General features: G+C 42.4%; 1 protein-coding gene across 1 annotated transcript in view; it reads left to right on the top strand.

The window, feature by feature from the left end:
* Positions 1-21,590, top strand: part of REPS2 (RALBP1 associated Eps domain containing 2) — a 103,594-nt gene extending 82,004 nt beyond the window's left edge. The window contains exons 16-19 of the mRNA XM_056328211.1: positions 10,030-10,113; positions 12,721-12,866; positions 14,947-15,052; positions 16,793-21,590. Coding sequence (XP_056184186.1) covers positions 10,030-10,113; positions 12,721-12,866; positions 14,947-15,052; positions 16,793-16,861 — 405 coding nt within the window. The 3' untranslated portion in view covers positions 16,862-21,590. The remainder of the gene's footprint in view (positions 1-10,029; positions 10,114-12,720; positions 12,867-14,946; positions 15,053-16,792) is intronic.
* Positions 21,591-22,385: the final 795 nt, after the last annotated feature.

Here is a 22,385-nt window from a genome sequence, read left to right as displayed (position 1 = left end):
TTCTTACGATTTAAAAAAAATATTTAATTAAATATCTCAAAAAACTATTACTGTTCTAACATCTACCAAAAATGTACATAAAACTGGTTCTTGAGGACATAATGAATTTCACACTTGTCACATTGTTTATTTTATCTCCAAGCATGCCTTTCTGTGATAAAGGTAACAGACAGTAGAGAAGTATGTGTGATGGGGTTATAATTCGGCTGGGCTGACCCTTACGAATAGCATGTAAGCCATAGTAAGCATATGGATTACATTAGTCTGGTGGGGCCCTTGATTTAAAGAGCAAGAACAAGTTGGAGGGAGAGATCTGCTTTCAAAACTGAGTCAGGATCAAGAACGGAAGAAAAAACATGATGCTAAAATGACATTCAGCTTTTTCCTGTTTCAAGATTTACCAAACTCTCCTTAAATTTCTGTTAACTTATTTTTCAACAATGTTATTGAAAATCCTTTTTTATGGCCATAACATTTTGCTATATGTCTGCAGTTAAGCCCTGTGAATGACAAATGTAGCTTGGAAATGAAGCGAACCCTACATATTTCAGGTGGCTGTGCACCATATAACTATGCTTGTGGTATGATTATTTTGGCTCGGCTTTCAAAATCAGTTGATGGAGGAGGAGAGGAAAATAATTTCTTCTGAGGACTACACTTTTCTGTGGATGGCTGGGAAGCAGCCTGAACCAGTTGGCTCTTTAGAGTGAGATTAAAAGGCTCATGGGATGTAAAGGCCAAAGTGTGTAAAAGAGAGTTACCAAGGGGTGCGTGTTACATTTCAGTGGAGCAGAAGTCCTTCTGTGAGCTTAATCGAGAGCACTGTAGAAACGGCATCTTGACTTTGGTCCTGGGTTGCTGTTGGGTTTAGTAGCATTTGCTTCAGCCTTTAGGAAAACATTATTTTTCCTGTCAGAACCTCCAAGGTAATCAAGCTCGGTAAGTTACTGAAACACTGGTTATTCAGTGTGTGCCAAATGTCTCTAGTTATATCACAAATTTATTAAATTATGTGTGCATTTAACTCTGCCTCCGTAGTGCAGTCAGCTCGCTAACGAGGGAGAAGGTTTGTATCATTGGCTGAGCATAGCACAAGGTAAAACCTCGAGCTAATACTGCTGTAGCCTTGACTCCAGAGCTCAGTGGATGCACGGCTTACTATGGGAGGCTCAAGTCTTGGGGTGCTGAGAGGAGTTGGCTGGGTTTGGGGGAAATAGCAGCAGGGCTGGCTTCTCTGCTCTGGGTTGTTGCTGCCAGCCTGTGCTGTTCCACACCTCTGGTGGGTAGACAGCTTTACAGGTGCAGCTGCATCTCTTCTTGCCTTTACAATGTGTTTTAGAGTTAGTGGATTAACTCTGCATTTCTTTCTTCTTGATGGCCTCTAAAAGATGATGGTAGCTCAGTCTCCTTGGGATTTTTCTCCATTGCTAAAGTCAGTGTTGTATCAACTTTATCAGTCCACAAACTGTACCCAGGTTTTCCTGAGAGCTGTCACCAGACATTTTTGCAGTGTAGTGGTGCTTTCATCTGAAGGCCCTATGGTGACTGTAAATAAATCTAATACATGAAGATGGAAAAAAGGCAAGTTTACATAATGTGACTATACCATTATCTCTAGTTTATGGTCTTTTAACCTGAATTCCAGCCCATATCTTTCTACACTACAAGCAATTTGAATCAAGGTTTCTAGTAAGACATTGTGAAACACAGTGTGAAATGCTTTATTAGAATTGTCAGTTCAATGTTGCTTTCCTGTTAAAAAAAGAAAGTAATTGAAGTTTGCCTAAATTCTTTAAAGAAAGGAAAGATTATGTATGGAAACAGGCTTATAGAAGGACTAGGATGTTGTTTTGGATGATGTGTTATTTTGAAGTGTTTTCCTTTTACTGCTGTGTATATATCCCTATGTGTAACTTCGCTGACACCTCCTGTAATCCCTAGTAGCACATCTCATGTTTAGCAAGTCTGCAATAGCTGCCTGGATTTAAGGATAACTTCATCTGTATCAGTTCCCCTATTTCTTCGGACCATAAATATTTAGTATGCTACAAGCTATTGTACAGACTTAGGACACTCACTGACAACGCCTTACTTCTCTTGCTCACTTCCCATGACATGCTATAGTTACGGCTTTTCCACCCATTTATTTATTTTATTTTATTAAAAAAAAAAGAAATCTTAAGTTTTTAGGATTTTTTTTTTTCTGTCATCCCCATCATCATCCCCCCCACCCTGAGTGATGTTACATAGAAAGATAACCTGTAGCTTGTTGAACTACCTACTGTAGGGTTTTTTTCTGGGCTTGTAGAGGACTGGATTCAGTGCCTCAGGTAATTTTTCCTGATTCTGTGTTCCTAACTCAGCAGTAAACTTGACTGATTAAGGAGAAATGGCATAAAGGTGATGCCAGAACTTTTGTGTGGACCCAGGGCTGTAGGTAGAAAATTTGTGTACCTTGGAGGCAATAAGAATCATGACAGAAAGGCAGTAGTCGTGTAGTTGATTTGCAGTGACGCAGATTTCAGGCAGGAAATAACTTTGGGTGCTCATGAATAACAGTCCACTGGAACCAAATGTGTGTATGCACATCTCAAGTAAGCCTCTGTTGTTATTTTTTTAAATGGAAAACAAAATAAGACTTCATTACTGTTGGCTTTTAAGCTTATAGAAGTCATTTACCACAGCTGCTTACTGTGGGAGATTTAGTAACGTACTTATGTTAATAGGAATTACAGATGAACACTGAAGAGCAAATATAACTTCAGGATTTTATCCAACATCAGCTCACTATCTGCAACATTGCCCAATTAGATCAACATTCCTTTATTTCAATTCCTCTATTTCAGTACCTTCCTGTCCAGTAATGGAAGTGTATCTTCAATCCTGCCTGCCCTGCATAAGGGGATTTGAAAACTGTGGGACTGGAAGAAAACCCTGTATATCTTGGCTGAAAAAACTAATATTCCTAGTCTCTTTTCCCAGAGTCTAAATTTTAAGCCTGGTGGTTTTGTGAATTCACACTGGTTTGTGCTGGACTTTTTATTTCTGGAGGCCTTGGGACCTAGTTTTCCTGCTGGTTTCATGCTGGCAGTTTTGACAGGCAGTGAAAAAATTACGGGTGAAGGCAACATGTTCAGATGAACTGGAGCAGGTAGGCAGCTGTTAACATTATCAAATTGAAGTATCCTGGGTACAGTGCAGCTCTGAAGATTAAAACCCTGCTGTTATATGAGCTCAGAATTAGGCTGTCAGTTTAGCGGCCATCCTTACTGTTAGACGTTACTGATGTGGTGAAATCATGGAAACAAAATGTGATGAGGGATGATGAGCGGCTCACCCTGCCTAGTCACAGACACCTGGTGGTGTTGGAAAGCAAAGGTATTATTCTTTTTAATATATCCAATGTTCCGTTCTCCAAATGTTACTTGATACTTCATAATTCCTTGAAGCTTTTTGACCGTTCACCATCCAGAATTGCAAATGAAAACTGGGACCCCGGTTCAAGAAGTTGCCTCTTCTAACATGCCTCCAAGTTCTGCTGACTCCACAGAGAGCCTCAAGCCTGGAGTGCGCTCAGGCTGGGTCCATGACCGTCAGAGATGCGTGCCCACAGTCAGAGATGCGTGCCCACGCTGATCTGCGGAGGTGGGGAAGGGCTCCTGTCAGTCCCGCTGAGACCTCCTGGCCTCCTGAGTGGGATGGCCATGTGCAGGCTCCATGCTGGGAGCTGGTCGGGGCGTCCCCCAACTGCACACGTCTTTACCTAAAGCCGAGATACATCGAGGATGAGGTAGGGTTTGCTTATCTCTGTTACAAGGTTGTTGAGAGAAAATACTCGGCCAGTTCAGGCACTGCTTTACTCTCTAAAAATATGTGAGGAATTTCAAGTGCTGGCAGGACACCTGGAGTTTTACAGGAAGGAACTAACTCTTTTGTTACAGAAATAAAACTTTTTTTAAAAAAAGGTGAAGATTTTGCTTTTGGCAGCATATTATTTGTATATGTGATGGTATTCTTCCAGACAACCATTTTATATTAAACCAAAGGAATGCTTTTTTAGCTTGCATTTACAACCGCTGTGCAAGAAGAAGGTGGTTTTTTTGATCATCTCTACAGTTTTGGCTGCAAAATAACATATGTTGTTTAATCAGTGCAATAGGTACTGAAGAAGCATGTAACTGTAATAAAACTGAAAGTCCTCTGTAACATGAAAGATTTTGCCATCTGCTACTTTAATGTAATACAAATGGATTATCTTCCTCTCATGAAAATTATATATTAAATCTAAAATGGCCAGACAAAATAAATTGCGGTTTAAGAAGTGGTGGAAAGTAGCACAGTTAAAATTGAATTTGGGGAGTAGTTGATGGATGCCATAAAGTCCTTTCTAAAGAGGTTTCTGGGAGAGTGGAAGAAGGGCAAGTATCTTAATTAAAATATGTTGTAATAATTTTTTAATTTGGCTTCACATGTATCATAAAACCACCACCAACAACAACAACAAAAAAGAATCCAGTGCCTATATCTCTAGTGGTATGCGCATACCCATCTCTAGCTTACGTTAATCTGGTTTTGTGGAAGTGGAGTATTAAAACAGATTGTTAATGCTTCCATCTGGGTCCTATTCTTTCCTTGCAAATGGGCTGAACATTGCAGCAATTTGTTTGTATTTACAGCTTTTTTTTTCCTCAACCTTATCACCAGCCCTCAGATAGCTCAGGGAAAGAAAAAGCTTATCAAAACTTCAGGGCTGCGCAGCGCTGAGAAGGCAGGCAGCACACTAAGACCCTGGCAGCTTGTTGCATTTGCATCCCTTCGGGTTTTCTTTCTGTCTTGCCATTTTTAGTTTTTGTAACGAGCAATAAAAAGAATTGATGATTCAGTGTGGGATGCACAAGGCTCACAGAAACTGGAACTGAGACATCTTGACTGCTTAGAAATTACCATTAAGTGCAAAAATGTGAATGTTTAGAAAGGAGCAAAATACCTCTTTAATGAACTTATGTAGAGATGAGAGAAGATTGCAATGGGCACATACTGAGCATTAAGCACTTTTAGTATCCTACCTTTTCTTACAGATAAGCTGTTCTCAATAGTTTTTTGCAAAGCTAAGCAGTGACATGTAAAGGTAATGATTATGGGCATTCCAATGAATGCACAGAGATAATTCCATTTCTGTGAGTAGCGCCATTGACTCCAATAGGACTATTTCCATGTGTAAAGTTAGCATGGAGCATAAGTGTGGGTGAGATTGAACTGTGGGAAGGATTGAATATATACTTCACCTCTTGCAAAATGGCTCTAAGGTGACTGAAATATGAAAACTCCATGTAGACCTTCTTTTCTGGAAGATCAGTTATGGATTGTGTCAAAAAGTGGGTGTGAAATCTACATATACTCTAGTGTTGTGAAGTAAAAGAATTGGAAATGGAAGCGGAGAACCAGTTGTTAAGGTAGTGCGTTCTCTTACGCTTTGGAAAATCTTTCATCTGAGGCTTTTGAAGCACTTGGTGCTTAAGTGAGTGTTACATGTTCTTTTAGAAAGGTACTGTTAAGTATCATCACATGGAGCAGTGAGGAGATTATGAATGACTGGTCAAGGATCATGTGATGAAATAATAAGCATTTGTGATTCCTAATGCTCTCCTTAATGATGAGGAATTACCTGTCCTAATGCTCAATATTGGCCAGAGGCCACAGGCTGGTCTCTGGCTGTGGCTGTTGTACAGAAGCTTTGTTGGCCATTCTGTGTGGAAGAATGAGGAGGGTATGGCTATTCCTAGAAAATACGTGACTGTGCTGGGGAAGAAGGAGATACTGCCTGTTAACAACTGGGCTTTGGTTTTTGCGAAGAGGAGCTCTTCAGGAGATTTGGAATAGGACACTGTCCTGTTCTTTTCTGTGGTCACTTACACTTCGTAAAATGAAGGTACTCTTAGGCCTGGTCTGCAGCTCATTTGCACTGCTGGTAGTGCACATGAGCAGGATGCTCTTTGCCCGTCCGCTGTAACCCTGGATGTGGACCTGGTGGTGCCAGCACTTCCTATGTCAGCAGCTTGCTCCATTCTGTGCGTGTGAGTGAGACGCTTTTCATTGAAGAGTGCTTTACGCTACTATAACTGAATTTGCCTCTGGAAGACCGTATTGCATAATGTATAATCTTTCAGTTTTGTAAACCGGTGGTGAGGAATTTTAAACCCTAATACAATGGTGAGAAGTTTCTCAGATGTGACTAAATTTGAAGATGATGTGGTGATGGAGTGAGGCAGTTTATTGCTGTGTTTCCGAATCAGAAACGAGTTGCCCAAAGACTACTAAGTGTGGTATAAAAACAATGAAGAATTAAAGGGAACACACGTCAGCTGCTCCTTATGGATCACCTTTTCCTTACACTCTGCTGTGGGAGCTTGGAACTGGAGTATCCTTGAGCCAGGCCCACTCTGCCCATGACCAGAAGGCTGCAGAGGCTGGCTTTCACCCTATGTCCACATCAGTGAAGGGAAGGAAATCTGTGAAGAATCCATCTACCAAAAGAAAAAGCAAGTGTTAGTTACTTTTCCTTTAAAATCTATGTGGGGCCAGTGTGGGGAGACTCAGCTTGCAAATGTATTTGTAAAGCCTCTCAGGCCTTGGCTAGAGGACTTTGTTGGGTTGGTTGAATTAGCAGAACCTTCTTTGCATGGATGCATGTTGCAGTTAACAAAAGATTTTTTTGCTTGGGTTAAATGCTGTCTGTCCCTGAACAAAACCCCCTGTAACAGCATACTGATTTTGTTTTAATGCTTGGGCACTTGTCACGAGCCTGTTGCTCTGAGGAATGGAGGTGTTTGGTAGAGGAGAACTTGCAGCTGTAATGGCAGATCATTATGGGTAGGCCTGGCTTCTGCATGAGCGGGAGAGGAGACTCCTCAAAGAGCCGCAGCTTTACCGTGCCCAACCCGGCTGTCTGCCCAGCCTGTGGGGCAGGCTTAGAGGGCAGGCTCTGGTTAATGCCAACACAATTTTTTGGTACTCTCCTTCAAGCAGAGCACTCAGAAATGGCCTGTCCCACATGCCACTAGGTGGCACTTTAAGGACATGGCAGTCACTTGGTTTTATTCCTTACACGTGAGCTGCATCACTCCAACTAGTTCTATTTATTTTTTTAAATTATTTTTCTTTTTTTATTTTTTTTTGGCCAAATATAACTGTCCATTTATTTTTACCACCTGCCTGCTCCAGCCAGCCCCTGCCCCGCTGGCTGCTGAGCTTTGCCATCCTGGGGTCCTGGCAGCAGAGAGGGCTGGTCAGCCCGGTGGCCCAGACTCAGCCAGGGGTACCACAGCCCTGCAGCACAGCGGCTGTCACAGCTGTTAGGGTGACAGCCTCATCACAGTACCCGGCTAGGAAAAACTACCTTGCACCAGGAAGAACTGTGATACCAAACTGTTGGAAATTCTGAAATCTTACCATTTTTGGCATCAGCACTCCAATTTATATTTGCTTCCACCAGAACACAAAGTTTACCCTTCTTTTCCCTTTTCGCTTCCCTTCAGTTTAAAACATTATTCTCCTGCAATGAGACCATTTAGAAAAAAAAAAGGGGGGTGGGATGGGTGTGTTTCTGCAAAAGTTTGGGGTTCCCCATTCCCCCCCCCATCCTTTATCATACTGTAATTTTGTGATTTCAGTTTTCCTGCTTATTTGGAGTTGGCGTTGTAGAGTACTTCTATGCTGTTTAAACACATTGATTCTTGAAAAGCTGGATTTTTATCTATGCATAAAGAATATGGGGTTGGTCTTTTTCATTCTGTGGAATAAGTTAATATATTGCTTTTTATGGAAGGTTTAGCATAGACTCCAACAAGAATGTGAGTACCAGAAGGTGCCCGCCTGGCGAGGTTAGGGGACTTTCTAATGCTCCCTGTCCAAGAAGGGTCATTAAGAGCTGGCTCTCCTACACCTCTGTCATCTCTGTGTTGTGCAGCAAAGCTGTACCATGAGGAGTTTATAGTATGTGTATTACGTGGCTCTCTGCAAAACTGTATTTACTGTTGCTGTCCCTAAATGAATGATTTGCCAAAGTGATGTGGTTTGGGCCCGAATTTATCATGCAGTTCTGTGGAGTATTTGAGCTTTGCTATCCCCAAATCATTCATTAAAGCCTCATGGACTTTGCCAGGCTACTGTTACCAGTGCTTTGAGCCTTCTTTGCTTTCAAATACATAAAAAGTGGTTGTAGAAATCAGGGAGGTTGTGGGCTATTCAGCTTGCTGATAAAGAAACGCTGTGTTGCATTAAATAGACTTTTAAACATCTTTGATTTTTGTAGACAGAAAATGAGATTGCTTTTTTCATTTCACTTTTCCATTTGTACCAGAAGTCTACAGTTACAGACAGAAGGAGGAATTCAACCCATGAAAAGCCTTCTAGAATTCAAATGTTAGTATCCAATAGTTATTAAAATCCAAGTATTTGAGATACTATTATTCAAATATGGGAAAATTACAGGGTGGGTTGTTTTTGGTTTTAAACATGAGGTTACGCTGCAGATGTAGCATACTTGGAAGAGGGGAGGAGAGGGATCTTGTCAGCCAAACACCTTTTCCTCCTCTCCTTAAGGGTTTCATGTGCGTTTTAAAAAAAAAAAAATCCCACATCTTCCTCCTCTGTGCACGTGTACAAGACATTATGGTTGGAGAACAGGAGTAGCCTGACAGAACCACATTTCCCCTGCAAGTTTGTGTACAGCTCTTATTATGTCTGTTACGGAAGACATGGAAGTGCTATGAAAAAGTTCCTCCTTTTTATACCAGGTTCTGTGCTTTCTCTCATTTTTTTTTAACTTGTGGTTAAGCAGTGGGAAACTTGTGACTGCTACAGAGCTTGATGGGCCTGTGCAGAAACCTCGTGGCAACAGCAAATTAGGTTCCTCAGTGTGTGACAAGTCACTGTTGCTACTGTTGTGGCTAAAATCCTGGCTCCTTGAAAGTTTGAGGTTTTGCATTGAACTTGATTTTAAATGCAAGCTTTCACCTGTGTGGAAACAAGCCTTTTTTCAGGAGGGAGCAGGATGGGAGGTTGCCTGCCCTGCCTGGGGGCCATTGTCAGCATTGTTCTAGCTTGGCAGAAGTGGGAAAGAGGAGAAGAGGCCATCTGCCAGTGCCCTCAACCTCCTGCTCCTGCCAGCCTTCTCCGTCTTGGAGAATCAAGCCCATACCTTCCAGACAGAAAACAGCCGTGTTGTGTTTACACCATGTTTGCTGTCACGTGCCTGGGGACAGGCAGTTCCAAGTCCTGCCGCCCTTCCCTTGCTGATGTGCCATGCCCTGTCCTGGTGAAGCAAATTGAAAGATGCAGAAAGATTTCAGGAGAGGCAAAGCAACGGATTAGCCCTCTGTTTTAATTTGCTGCTTGGTCGGATATACTGGGTGGTGGGTGTTTTGGTTTGTTGAAGGGCAGACCTGTGTGGTGAGTGTTCAGCTCAGTTTCTGTTTGAAACATGAGACAGGAAGAGGGAAGACTTACTTGGCTTCTTTTATGACTTGTGTTTTCAGTAACTTTAGTGGAATTTGTGGTATAATTCAGATTTTCTCACTCCAACCTTACAAACTTCAAAGGCAGAGGCTTACTCCAATGAATTTTAATTGGCTTCAGGAGATAATAAGGTGATAGGGCGCATCAGAGATCTTTCTAGCTTTTATCCACCACCCCCCTTAGCCTTCCTCTGAGTATTTAGGCCAAAAGGGTAACTCTAGAAGAAATTCTGGGTACTATGTCATTTGCATTCAGAGACATGGTTCCTAACTCTTCACAGGAAAACTTTTCTCTTGTTTTCCTAGCACAATAAAATGCAAGAAAACTGTTTCATTAAAAATCTGGAAAAGACACATGTCATCCATTTAGCTGTCACTCTAGATGTCCATTTCCCCTACCGTTGAATTGTTAAAGTAACTTTTCTTTTGTGTATAACATTTCCTTTCATTGATTTTATTGTATGTGACTGGTAGTCGTTTTCTGGGTGTAGCAATGTCTGATTTGTTGTTGCAGACAGAGCAGCCATCTGAGGTTGAATTGCATCCTCAGATGAGTAGACCCCCATCACAGGCAGAAGAGAACAGTTCAGCAAAAAAGGTGAGACCTGCACACATTTGTACCATTGTGATTTGCCTTCATCAACAAATGCAGTTGTATTAAGTTTTAAAGCAATTAAACAGGGGGTTAGGGTTACGTTTTTACATGTTTACCTTCTCTGGAGGTCAAGACGCTAGAGAGAACTGGGATCGCGTGTGACATCAGCTCAGATAAATCATTAAGAAAGGTCTTAGTATATACACATTGATGCATGTGCTTTGAGAGAGGCAGCTTGCCATTTGTTTCAAATCAATAGGGGCTTGTGGAGCCTTAGGGAAGACAAAAAAGAGCTTGATTGTACTCGACCCCTGTCTCATTGTAATTCTTCCAAATGGTGACGCACTTCTTGCTTCCAGTTACTGAGGATTCGGGTTTGATGTAAACACACCTGTTTGCTAGAGGTCGGGATCTGCCACTAAAGGTACATAGGCTGGGAAAGATCTGCTCAAGATTGTGCAGTTTCTAGTATTTTTTTTTGTATGAACATACCATTTGTATAAAGTAAGCACTAAAATTGCAGTGGCGCTTGTCAAAGGGCCTTGCTTAGGGATGGAGTGGCCTTAGTAGTGGCTGTGAGCATTTCCCCACTCCTGATCATGCTCCCACTGCCTCCTTCCACCAGCCCCAGCCAGAACAGGTTTTGACAGGGGGGAAATGCAGATCCTTACCGCTCCAGTCCCTCCTGCAGCCAGGGAGCATCTGCAAGACCTTTGCTCAGCCCAGCCAAGAACTGTTGGCAGGTGCTGTATGTAGTATATACCTTGCCCAGGGAGCATCATCACACTTCTTACCCTAACAGGGAGCGCAAACAGATGTCTGGTGTCATTTGCTATATGTGATAGGTCTTTCTGAACAGTGTCCTTGCTCCGCTTGTGCTCATGACGTGCTGCATCTAGCCTGGCCCTGCTTCTTCCTCGCTCTGCTTTGCAGCCCTGCTGGGGAGATGAAATCCTTGTGGTCCACCTACTTCATGTTCACCCTTGTCCCACCTGGATCCCCAAAACGCATAGAAGCACCAGGCTATGGGGTGTGGAAGGCCAGGTGGTTGGTGCAGTGCTGACCCACCTTCCAAAGCCTGCTGCAACAGCAGCCAGCCAGAGAGCCCCTGCAGAGGGCTCTGCTTTTAGGTATTGGATCGTTTTTTCCAATATTGCATTTGAAATGGAAGAGGATTTCATAGGATTTTGGCACTTCGAGGTGCCAAGACTAGGATAGTGCATTTGTCATCCCACCAGTTTATAGTTGTACAAGGCACATGCCAGTTCCTCACTTGACCTACGTTGTGTGTTTGCAAAGAGCTGCACATAAGCGTAGGATTTCAGAGCATGGTATGATCTGAGAGCTGTGCAGCACTGATGTGCTGATATCCTGATCAAAAGATCTCATAATATGTTTAGATTATTCTTTTTTTCAGTAACGGCAGAACTGCTTTTTAGTGTTGAAACCTCTTGTTTCCTTATTATTTAAATTCCTCTAATAATTGTAATCCCTCTAATACTAAGCATTGGTGGTCTTAGTTGGTTTCATTCTGTGTCACTCATAATAGTCTCTTCTGCTGAGTTGCGCAGCTTACTACAGTGCTGGGTTTTTTGTTACGATTGCTGGGTCATTGAATGCTTCCTTATTTGTTTGGTGGTGGGTTTTTTTCTTATTTTATTAACATTTGGCCAAAATACAATCGGGAAGATAGTCTGGCCCAGTAAAACGGGCACTGTGCAAGTGATAATAAAATTTGGTCTCTGGTCTTGACTGTGACACTAAATGTATGACCTTTATCAATTCACTTCATCTTTTTGAGTTTTAACTTTCTCATTCATGAATAAGAGAGATCTAATAATAAAATACACTGAAAAGGATATATTTATATTTCAGATTTAAAACAGCTATAAGGCATTAAAACTACTTCTCATTGCAAAAGAAGGGGTGTCTTAATTTAAAATAATGAAAACACTTCTTGCCACTGAAGTCATAAAAATCCAAGACATTCTTTTACCTACAAAACAGATTATTTCTTTCATGCAGCTTATCAAGAGAATTAACTGGCCTCCTACATTTCCAACATGTTCATTTTGCATGGATAGGTTTATACGTTTGTCTTTTTAACCTGTTTTCAGTGTTGGTTCATGTAAGGGAGGAGGGGAGAAGGGAGAGAGACTCTATGCCAGATGGGCGAGGGAGTAAGTTGGCATGCAAGTGATTGGTTATTGATTCTTACCAACTGAGCATAATTAAAAACAAATCTTGTTTTGGTTTTAATGCTTTTGGGTCAACCAGGGGCTAGTATATGTATTTATACCCCTCCGTCTGCACTCCCCCACCCCCCACAAATGCACACAGAGCTGTACAATCCAGTTCTGAGGAGCTTTTCATCCCGATGAAGGCAAACCACCAATATAATAATTTCATTCATTAAGGGGTTGCAGGAGTTATTGTTCCTTTTGTCAGAGTCAGAAACCTGAGAAGCTATTACCAAATCTGAATTCTGTACCTCTTTAAATTATGAAATCTTAGGCCAGCTGTCAGCAATTTCTATGTCACAAGTACTCCCCAGCCTAATGATGGGATGCATATGGCCTGACTTAATGTTGCTGTACTTCCCCCTTGCAGGAGGTTGTTCTCGCTCAGCCACCCTCCAAACCTGCTCGCAGGAAGCTCCGGACAGAGGCGCAGGGGCTGGAGACTCCCGAGCTTTCTCCCACTATAAATGTGACTTCTTCCCTGCCAGCAGTCAAGCCTCACCTCCCAGTCCAAAAGTAAAAACCTGTACCAAGCATACCAGGCTGCACCGTGAGATCTGGTGTGGCAGGGTTTGCTCTTTGTGTGACTTTGTGCTTAATAGTTCTGGTTTTGAGAATGCTTCACAAGATACAGGTCTCTGAAATCTACATCTGTCTTTTCAAATGCAGACTTAAGTCTGTAGTGACTGTGTAAGTTGGAAATACTTGATTGATAGCCTCTTCAAAGGTGTTCTGCCTCTGTGTCTGGTAGACATGTCTGAAGAGCGGGCCTAGCTGTTCAGCCAGCATCTGTAACACAACTCCTTTTAGATCCATGGGTGCATGCTTTTGCCTTGCACATATCTTCTGGAATTTTGCTCATTCATGTGGACAGATATGACCAGATAAAAATGTAGGAAATAGAGTCACAAGATGCTTGATGTTGCATCATCACAAGGCAGGTTGGAAATGATCTTGCCACTGGTATGATCTGAGCCATAGACCACTTGTGATAATCCAGTAACTGCCAAACCCAGGCTGTGGTGTTTGCTGTCAGAAATACAGCTGTTGAAACTGACAGCAGCAAAGACTTGTAGAGATTTCACTATGTATTTATTTAGTGGCAGCGGAGAAGGGACTGTACAAATTGTAAGCAAAGGCACTTGGAGCCCTGTTGGATCTATACATCTCCCTCCACTGAAACAGTGTGCCAACATTATAGCCCGCCTTCGCCCAAAGCCTTGCAAGGTTGTCTGATTCAGTCTGAAACAAAACCAAGCTGCCCAAATCAGTTGAGCAGTTCTTGGCAAACTGTTTATCAGTGGATTGAATCTGTGCTGCATAATTGGAGATTAGAATAAGTAGTGAGACTCCTAGGATGCTCTTAAAGTGCTATTTTTGTGCTTTGGGAGTACATATTCCATAGAGGTTCAAAGAAAGATAACAGCATTTGTTAGCATCTCAACTTAATACTGCCTTGTCTATATCTTTTCTAAAATGTTTACATGACCACAGAGGTATATCACCCTGCTTTTTAGTTTTTCCTATCATTTGTTGCTTTACAGCCTATGGAGAGTACTTAGAAGCAAAATTGTGAAGCAGAAAACTGACAGTTCACTGGAAGATAACAGCATAAAGACCTGTCTGTGCTGCAAAACAGATTCTGTTGCAAAGATCAGTGCCATCAGCCCTGTAGAGAGAAGAGCTAGTGGGGACTATGTACCACTGTGGACCTTCTTTAAATAGGGCATCTGGTTTAGATCAAATTTGTCATTAAAGAGCTCTTGATGCTTCATGTAAGACTTTAAAATAAGCTATTTGGAAAAAGGCTCGCGTATTCGGCCAGTATTTTCTGTATTTTATTTCCTTTTCCCTGTTGTTACCTGTTTTGCAGAATAGATTGGTCCTTATGTACAGAACTGTCTCTTTTTGTCACTGTTTGCCTAACTAATTTCCTCCAGATTAGCTACCATGGGCTATAGAGTAATAATAATAATAGGAGATAAATCTTTTATGTAAACAGCAAGAGAGATGAGGAAAGTCCATAAGGCATCTACCTCTTCCTGTTTGTGACATCAGATGGTTTTGGTGGAAATGACTGCTTTGAATGACAGAAAGATTACTTTTTGAAGTAAAGACACATCAGAATCAGCAGTGGCCCAAAAAATCTGAGATGGTATTTTCATGCAGATGTCCTTTCTCTCCACATAGAATGCTTTTTGTATTTTCTGTTAACCACTCCTGAATCTTTAAAACTCATTTACAAGTGTCTGAAAACAGCTAATGCAAAGATGCTGCAATAAGCACAGCTATGCAGGGATTATTCTTAAGCTGAATCAGAGTGCAGTGATTTTTAATAATTGAGACAGCCTAAAATGTTTCTGTCATTTAGGTTAACAAGTCTGGCTGTTCTACTTTCAAATAGTCTACCCGATTCAGCCATCTCATTTCAGTGTTAGCTTTTTTTTTTTTTTCTTAACTGTAGTTTGTACCTTGTCTTTGAAGTGTAGTCCAGTGTGTACAGAGTACAGACGTGCAAAATGGATGGCTGATCTTCTGGCATCAGCCACTGTTGGGGCTCTTAATTGAAATGTTTTGTATTTTATCTGTCTGGCAGACAGTCTTCCAAGCAGAAAAGGGCTATTCAGACCGCTATACGAAAAAACAAAGAAGCCAATGCTGTGCTCGCCAGGTTGAACAGTGAGCTCCAGCAGCAGCTGAAGGTAAGGAGTGCATTGAAAATTAGTGACAAAGCTCCCTTCAATCGGTTATGTGTCACCGCCAGCAGAGAGTCTTGTTCATCCTCTCAGATGAGACCTACTGCATTAATTCCTGCTTTCTGGAAGGGAATAACTGTACTGTATATGTGGGAAGGATGAGGCTTTCTGGGAAAAGTGCTAACGAGTGGGCCTATGGCTCCACTGGCAGTTAGTCTAAAGGGTGAACTTTGTCTTTCTGAAAAGTTTGGTAATACGGTGTCACCTAGTGCAGGAGAGCAACTCAAGCGTAACTTGTCTTCTGATCAGTTGTGCTACGTAACAGTCTCCTGGAGTCAGGCGTTTGGTATGCATGGACTGGCTAAACCATGCTTTGCACGAACATCTAACACTGATTCTTTATGTCTGCTGACTTGTCTTTTAACATGTTCTCAAGGAGCTGTTTTCTTACAAATACCAGTTCTCATTTTTCTGTTGTCTTAGTCCAAAGGTAGTACAGACTTCAGTTTTTCATCTGCTACAGCTTTTTTCTTCCTTGTATATTATGAATGCAGTTGTGTGGAAGGGGAGGTGAACCCCCAGTTGCACTTTTTCTCTAGTCAAGGTGAAAGTTTGATGGATGTTCAGTTTTGCTTGATGCAATTCTTAACTGCTTTTCAAGAGTCCCATGAGGGGGATGCAGGGTAGATGCTCTGCACTGGAATCATCAAAATGGAGGACAGCAGTTGAGATAAGCATGGAGATGGAAGCTTTTCATGACAGCACATTGCCATCATTCCTTAGCTCAGGTCTTACTTGCTTCCATGCGCGACCTTCAGCATGCTTAAACTCCCTGACCTTCACAAAGCAGGCCAGTACTGTTACCTGTATTTTACAGCAGGGTGAGAGAAGCACGGAAGGACAGGGATTTGCCTAAGTTCACACAGGAGCAGAAAACTGAACTTGTCCTTCAAGTCATATGCTGCCTAGAAGCTTTCTGATGGGAGCAGAGCTTTGCTGGTTTTATGGAGACCAGAAGACTTGAGGGGTACCCCTCAGGCACAGCTTTCACCGAGGCACAGGGAGTGTTCAAGTGCACTCCCGTGGCAGGGGGCTGAGCCTGCCTTCTAAATGGGGTACCAAAGCCTGGAGGAGTCGCAGGGCAGCCTGGCTCCCACACTGGCCAGGGAGCCCTTTGATGGGAGGTCAGCGAGACGGGGGCAGCCTCGAGACCAGGAAGGACTTTTCCAGAATCAGTGATCCCCAAAGCCCTCACAGTTAGCTTCCATCTGAGACTGGTAATCTTCCTGCCACAGCTGCCGAAGAGGTAGATTGCAAAGCCTGTGTCATCTTAGAAAGGCTAAGTGTTGTTCATTCCCAAAAGGAAAGAGGTTGGTTGTGTCAACCAAAATTTCTCAATAAGCAGTTTTGAGGGAAACGTGATTTCAAAATAACCTGATTTACTTTGGTAAAAATGGCTCCATTGCATCCCAGGCTGTTCCACTGGCCAGGGGATGACTCCTCTCCATGATCACCGAAGCAAGTGCTTGAGCCTCTATATTGCCTTGCTGTAAGGAGACAGTGGACAGCTGTGTGGGGTGGTCATAGGGCATCGGTGGGATGTTTTGAGACCTCAAGGAGAGTTATTTAAACAGCAGAGCCCCAAGCCTCTAGTCGGTGCCAGTGGTCTGCCTGGCTGCTCGCCACCAGAGCAGGGTGGTGCATATGAGCATCCCAAAAGCTACAGCACATCTCTCCCTCCTGCAGGAGGTTCACAAGGAACGAATTGCCTTGGAAACACAGCTGGAGCAGCTACGTCCAGTCACCGTCTTGTGACTTCCCGCACCGCCGTGCAGCAGTGAGAGCGGAGCGCGGGTCCTGACAGCCATGCAAGGAGAGGAGCGCGGTGCAGCTGAGCAGGGGTTTGGCTGCGGTGGTGGGAAGGACCGGCTTGTTGGGTCTCCCTTCACCCTGCTGCACGCATTTGCCTTTTTGCAGGTGAAGGAGGTACAGAAAACAAATAGCTGACTGCTGGATATTTCTGCATGGGAGGATGCTTTGCTGCCTTTCCTCCCTCTTCCCAGGCTGATGTGTAAATGCAGTCTACCACTGAAATGAATAACCTGAGAGTGTTTTATTTATGTAAAGAATTCCTGATTTTTATGTGTTCTGGCAGCACCTCCTGCCCCAATCATTAGGAGGTACAGAATTCCTGAATTCTTACTTAAATATAAACCTCATCTTCTGAGATGGCCTTCTGGATGTTACTGATTCCTGTAGGATTATATCACGGTGGAGTACCTGTGGGTTTAATGTATTACAGGAATAAAGCTCATTAGACATACAGAGTCTATCCGCAATCGCATGCCAGATAATTATTTTCTTAGTACTGTTTATTATGCAATCATGGATATATTTTAATCTTACAGAACTTGTATTTTATAAGTTCAAATAATAAGAAAGAACAGTAAAAAAATACTAAAATCTAATTATTTTGGAAATTACAAAAAAAAAAATGGTTTTTGAGCTATACCTTTCATATCACCAGTGTTTGATCACTTGCTTGCAACTGCCAGTGTCTCTGCATACTTTTACTGTGTTTGAGATCACTGGTTTACAGCTTTTTTCCTTTAAACAACAGCGTATTTCTAACAAGAGGTTAAAAATGCTTTCAGGGCATTTTTATAAGAGCTGTTCTGTGTACATTTATATTAGTCTGCTTTGTTGTCTTAATAGCTGCTGATTTGTTGTAAGAAGGTGTACAAGAACTGTACTTCCAAAAGAAGAAAGATAGCAAAAGTGCTATATATGAGGTTATAAAACGTGTGATGGAAATAATTGCCTTCAACAGGCTTTCATTAAGGTTCCTTTGCACCTCACTGGAGATGCTGCTGATAGGATAAAGCTGCTAATGCTCATCCATCTATTTTCTAAATGAAGAAACAAAGATTAGTTTTTAACCTGGGTCTGATCCAAGGCCAACTGGATCCTATAGGGATTTTTCTGTGGAAGCAGTGGTCGTTGGCTTCGGTCTCAGTTCTCACAATGGAAGCTTGCTAACTAATGTTGCTCTTTTTTCTTGGGCCAGTCTTCTTAGATTGGGCAACTTCAGACATAACGATGCCAGCCCTGCTCCCACCATGGATATGGTGTGTGCCTCACTGCAAGGGAGGGTCACCTGCCTGTTATCCGTCTTAACCATGACGCTGCACGTGTTCATATCCTGTTGTTCACTGACCTAATTTGACTGTACGCGTTTGCCTTGCAGAAGTGGTGAAACAGTTTTTTTACTGTTGTTGGTGTGATGCTTTCTCCCTGTAGCTAGAGGGTGGCCCTGGGGCTGGGAGGAAGGAGAAGCAGATTTGAAGCAGCTGGGTAGCCTCCCTTCTGGGTGTATTATGGAGTGGCTGCAGTGAGATATCTGAGAATACCAGATCAGCCAAAAGTTTTGTTGAGAGATAAGGCAGACATCAATAGGAATGTTCAAAGTGATGAGGAAACGGGCCGCTTTTTCTGAAAGAGGTACGGGTGCGGGACATGGATCCAGAAGTCTGAAGGTGACAATAAGTATTTGCAGAACTGTTACTACAAATCTGTTTTTGTAATGCATTGGGTTTGATTCAACTAAATCACTGTCACCAAGTAACAACCGTTTCTCTGGATTTGAGACTTCTTTTGTGTGACTGTTGCATAGTTGGGGTCAGGCGGTCATTCCAGGTCAGTGACAAAATGCAGCAACTGCAGACTTTTCTGGGAAGCTGCAAAAGAGCTGCTGCCTTCTTGCTAGTAGTGGAACTGTTCAGAAGTTACAATCATTTATTTCATATGTTCATAACACTTGAGTAATTCCTGAGATTTTAATGAGGTTAAGTGCTTGCTCTGTTTGCTTTTTAGTTCTTACATTGTCATTTGGTTAACAAGCCCCTACTATTCAATAGGAAATAATCATATGGCACATTTGCTTTTTATTTTATAGTGATTTTCCAAGGACAGTTTTTCAATGATGACAGAGGGGCATGCACATTTGCATTTTGAAGGCAGTGGAGAATTTTTTCATGTTTTATAGGAGCTTCCTTTAGAATAATCCCCCATTTGTTATTCATGGAACAGATGCTGTTCAAAAGAAGAGTGGAAAAGTCTGCTTTATGTCTTTTTCAAATGTCTCCCTTCTAACGTACAGGGAGGGGGTTTCATTCACTGGCAATTAGGATACTTGGTTAGCCAACAATGAAATACTTACTCAGTTGTTACTCTACCACTGGACTTAATAAATTAAAAATTTTAACCATCCCTGCATTTTCAGGGTTGCAATCAAATGCCCCACTGGGCTTCAAATGTCCCACTTCAAGGCCTGCACTGTGAGTTGATTTATATTCTGTTTGGTGAAATGTCAGCTATGATGATACACTACTGCACATAGAGAGTAAAGCGAAATATTCAAGGAGAAATGTCGGTGTGTTATACATATGATGCAGGAAGTTACTCTTCTGTATGTCTCAGTACTTAAGCATTCATGATAGCCCATGCAAAATGAAAAAATGTGTCTGATTTTGGGAGTCTGTTAGCATTTTCAGAGGGAGAGGAGAGGAGAGGGCATCGTGAAGCTATAGGCAGTGCTTCTGGCAATTGCTCCATGCAGCTATGCACATGAGTACTATCAACAGAACCTGGCTGGACAGAATTCACATCTAAATGCAGTATCACAAACTTTGTCAAAAAATAATTCTTCCTTTGGAAAAATGTGGGTACAGCAAAGTCGTCATTTCTTGCAGAAACCTTTACTTTCTGAAGCTTTGGATGGGAGATGCTCCTAGACCCAAGGCACACCAGCTGGTCAGAAGGGGAGAGCTCACAGGCAGTTTGCTCAGTGTTCAGGGCACTTTCTTGAGTGACAGGAGAGCAATCAACTTTAAGCCCCTGACATGCCTGACTGAGAACAGCAACTAGGATCTGCTTATCCCAGCTTACAGCCTGACCGAGGAGCTAGAGCAGCTTCCCATGCATGAGGTCTCGCTCTCCTCAGTGCATGGTTTCTTGTAGGTATTTATGCAGAGCAGAACATCCCCAGCAAGACAGGGTAACTGGGAACAGGAGCTGGAGCACAGCTTCCTTGCATGTGAGAGGATGCGCTGACCGTGAGCCTGATGCCCGTTGCTCAGTCTTCAATTTCCTGCAGCTATTCTGGTTTGGACAATTAAATACTTTTGTCTGCGGGCCAAGACTAGGCAGAGCAGATAAGAATCTTCCTCTGTGTCTGTGTGAGTGTGCACTCATGTGTCTTCCTTTTGATCATGCATTTCTGTATGGATCTGTTAATGTTCATATCACCTGATACCTTTGTTTGAAATACATGTTTCAGTACATGGTAATTCAGTGGTCGAAAAGAAGAATTCCCAGCTAAGTGTAGTGACTGGTTGCCTTTATAGATCAAGCCATTTTTATGTGAGCCTTTAAATATAAATAATGACCTGGTAATTATGCAAGGCAAACAGCTTCCATTCATTTCAGAGGCATTCCTTTAAACAAACTCTCTGGGAACAAACATTAATTCTTAATAATCAATGTCCTTCTTCTGGTTATTAATGTTATACTAGTATGCAGTGGAAACATTAGCACCTCTTTCCAGACAGTTCTCAGCTCTCTCTTCCAGACAGTTTTGGTGATGTAGCAAAAATGTCAGCGATGAGTAGATTCAGCCTTGTTATTGGTAAGTTGGTGAATATCCTTTTTAACTCAAAATACTATCTCCAAACTATTTTTACGTGCATGGCAGTAGTTTTGCTGGTGGATACAGAATTCCGAGATCAGGGAGAGGAACTTGTTTAGCTATCATTCACAGTCCCAGCTTGACACTGCCAGGGCTAACCAGCGTGGGGTGGTGACAGCTTGCATGGTAAAATGACCCCAAAGGCATGGTTGGGACATGGGAACCCTTCATGGTGAGCATTTAGGATGAGCATGACAAGAAAATTGCCTTTTGGTGGTGTATAAGCTGCTTTCTGCCAGCTGAGCTTCTAGATCAGGAGAAGGAGAGCTGGTAGAAGTTGCTAGCCAGGGAATGAGGGGTGTCTGCTCTCCAGCACCATCCCTTCAGCACACACGGTCCTTGACAAGAAAATACATGGGCTCATGAAGCCACATATTTTATTGACTAAAGAGTAAAAGTATTTTTTCAGGAAAAAAACCCCAGATCCTAAGTGGTATAGTATGTTTGAGAAGAGACGATGTATTTTGAAGCTTTTTTCAGTTATCTTCATGGTAATGTGCTGTGAACATATGCATTATGTTTTACTCTGTTAATGTTTCTTTGATATAAAAAAAATTGTATTGCAAGCATTATCATTGTTAATCTAAAAAAAAGTACCCTGAGGCTATTATATATTTGAATTTTAACTTTAAAAAGTAGATAGCCAGATTTAAGCAATTTGTTTTCACAGCTGCAGACTGTCCACGTGGTAAGCTGCAAAATGTATAGTGTTCTATACTATGCCCATCTAATTTTGGAAAATGTATGTGATATGGAGCTGGGTGCTGCATTAAAATAAAAGCGTCCAATAACTTCAAATTGCCTTGCTTTTGTGGTTTATTTAGGATGTCGATTGTGCAGATCTGCCAGGAGAGCAGAAACTGTGACTCGCTGTGGAAAAAAAACAGCGTTGAAATGGCTGACCTTCTGCCATGGAAGATGAAATCACTTAGGTTGGAGTTGTGTGTACGAGAGAGAGACGGAGACATGTAAAGTGAAATCATATTTCCTCAGGCTTCACTTAAGTCAGAACTTCATTTTTACTTTGTCAGGCCTCACTTTGACAGAATTCGGACTTAGCTCTGTGGTTAAGGCCGAGGAAGCTCACCCTTTTCTACCCTGGATGGCACCGCCATGAAGGGAGCGCCCTTTCCAGCCTCCAGCAGACCCTTGGTCGGAGGGTGCCCAGGCAGGAGCAGCAGGAGGACTCCAGCTGTTGCCCCCAGCACCCCCATCGTCAGTGGGTTTGGCCACTTGTCAACTGCAAGAGCTGAAGTTAATCTGGGAAAAGGAACATGGAATGGCTGGCCTTGGTGGGCACGCAGCTGGAGGGGCCTGGGTACTTCTCTTCAACTAGTCTGATTTTTTTAAGAACTATGTCACAGCTATCCAAAGAGCAGAGCTTTATAAGAGGAAATAATTAGTAGTAAATATAGCATTAAACCATGACAAGCGATGTTTTATTGCCCTAAAAATATGTCTCTGGTGCACGTGAGGCACAAGGCCAAGGTGTTAAAAACTTGTAAATATCCTGTAGGGAGCTCTTCTGCATCGGAAGCGGGATGGATTTAGATGGCTCCTCCATTCTTAGTTTTTACCATTAGATGGTACTCT

This window comes from Falco biarmicus, chromosome 2 (assembly GCF_023638135.1).
Source record: "Falco biarmicus isolate bFalBia1 chromosome 2, bFalBia1.pri, whole genome shotgun sequence".
Classification (NCBI taxonomy): domain Eukaryota; kingdom Metazoa; phylum Chordata; class Aves; order Falconiformes; family Falconidae; genus Falco; species Falco biarmicus.
Note: the sequence above shows the minus strand (reverse complement) of the source record. Positions and strands in the feature narration are given on the sequence as shown.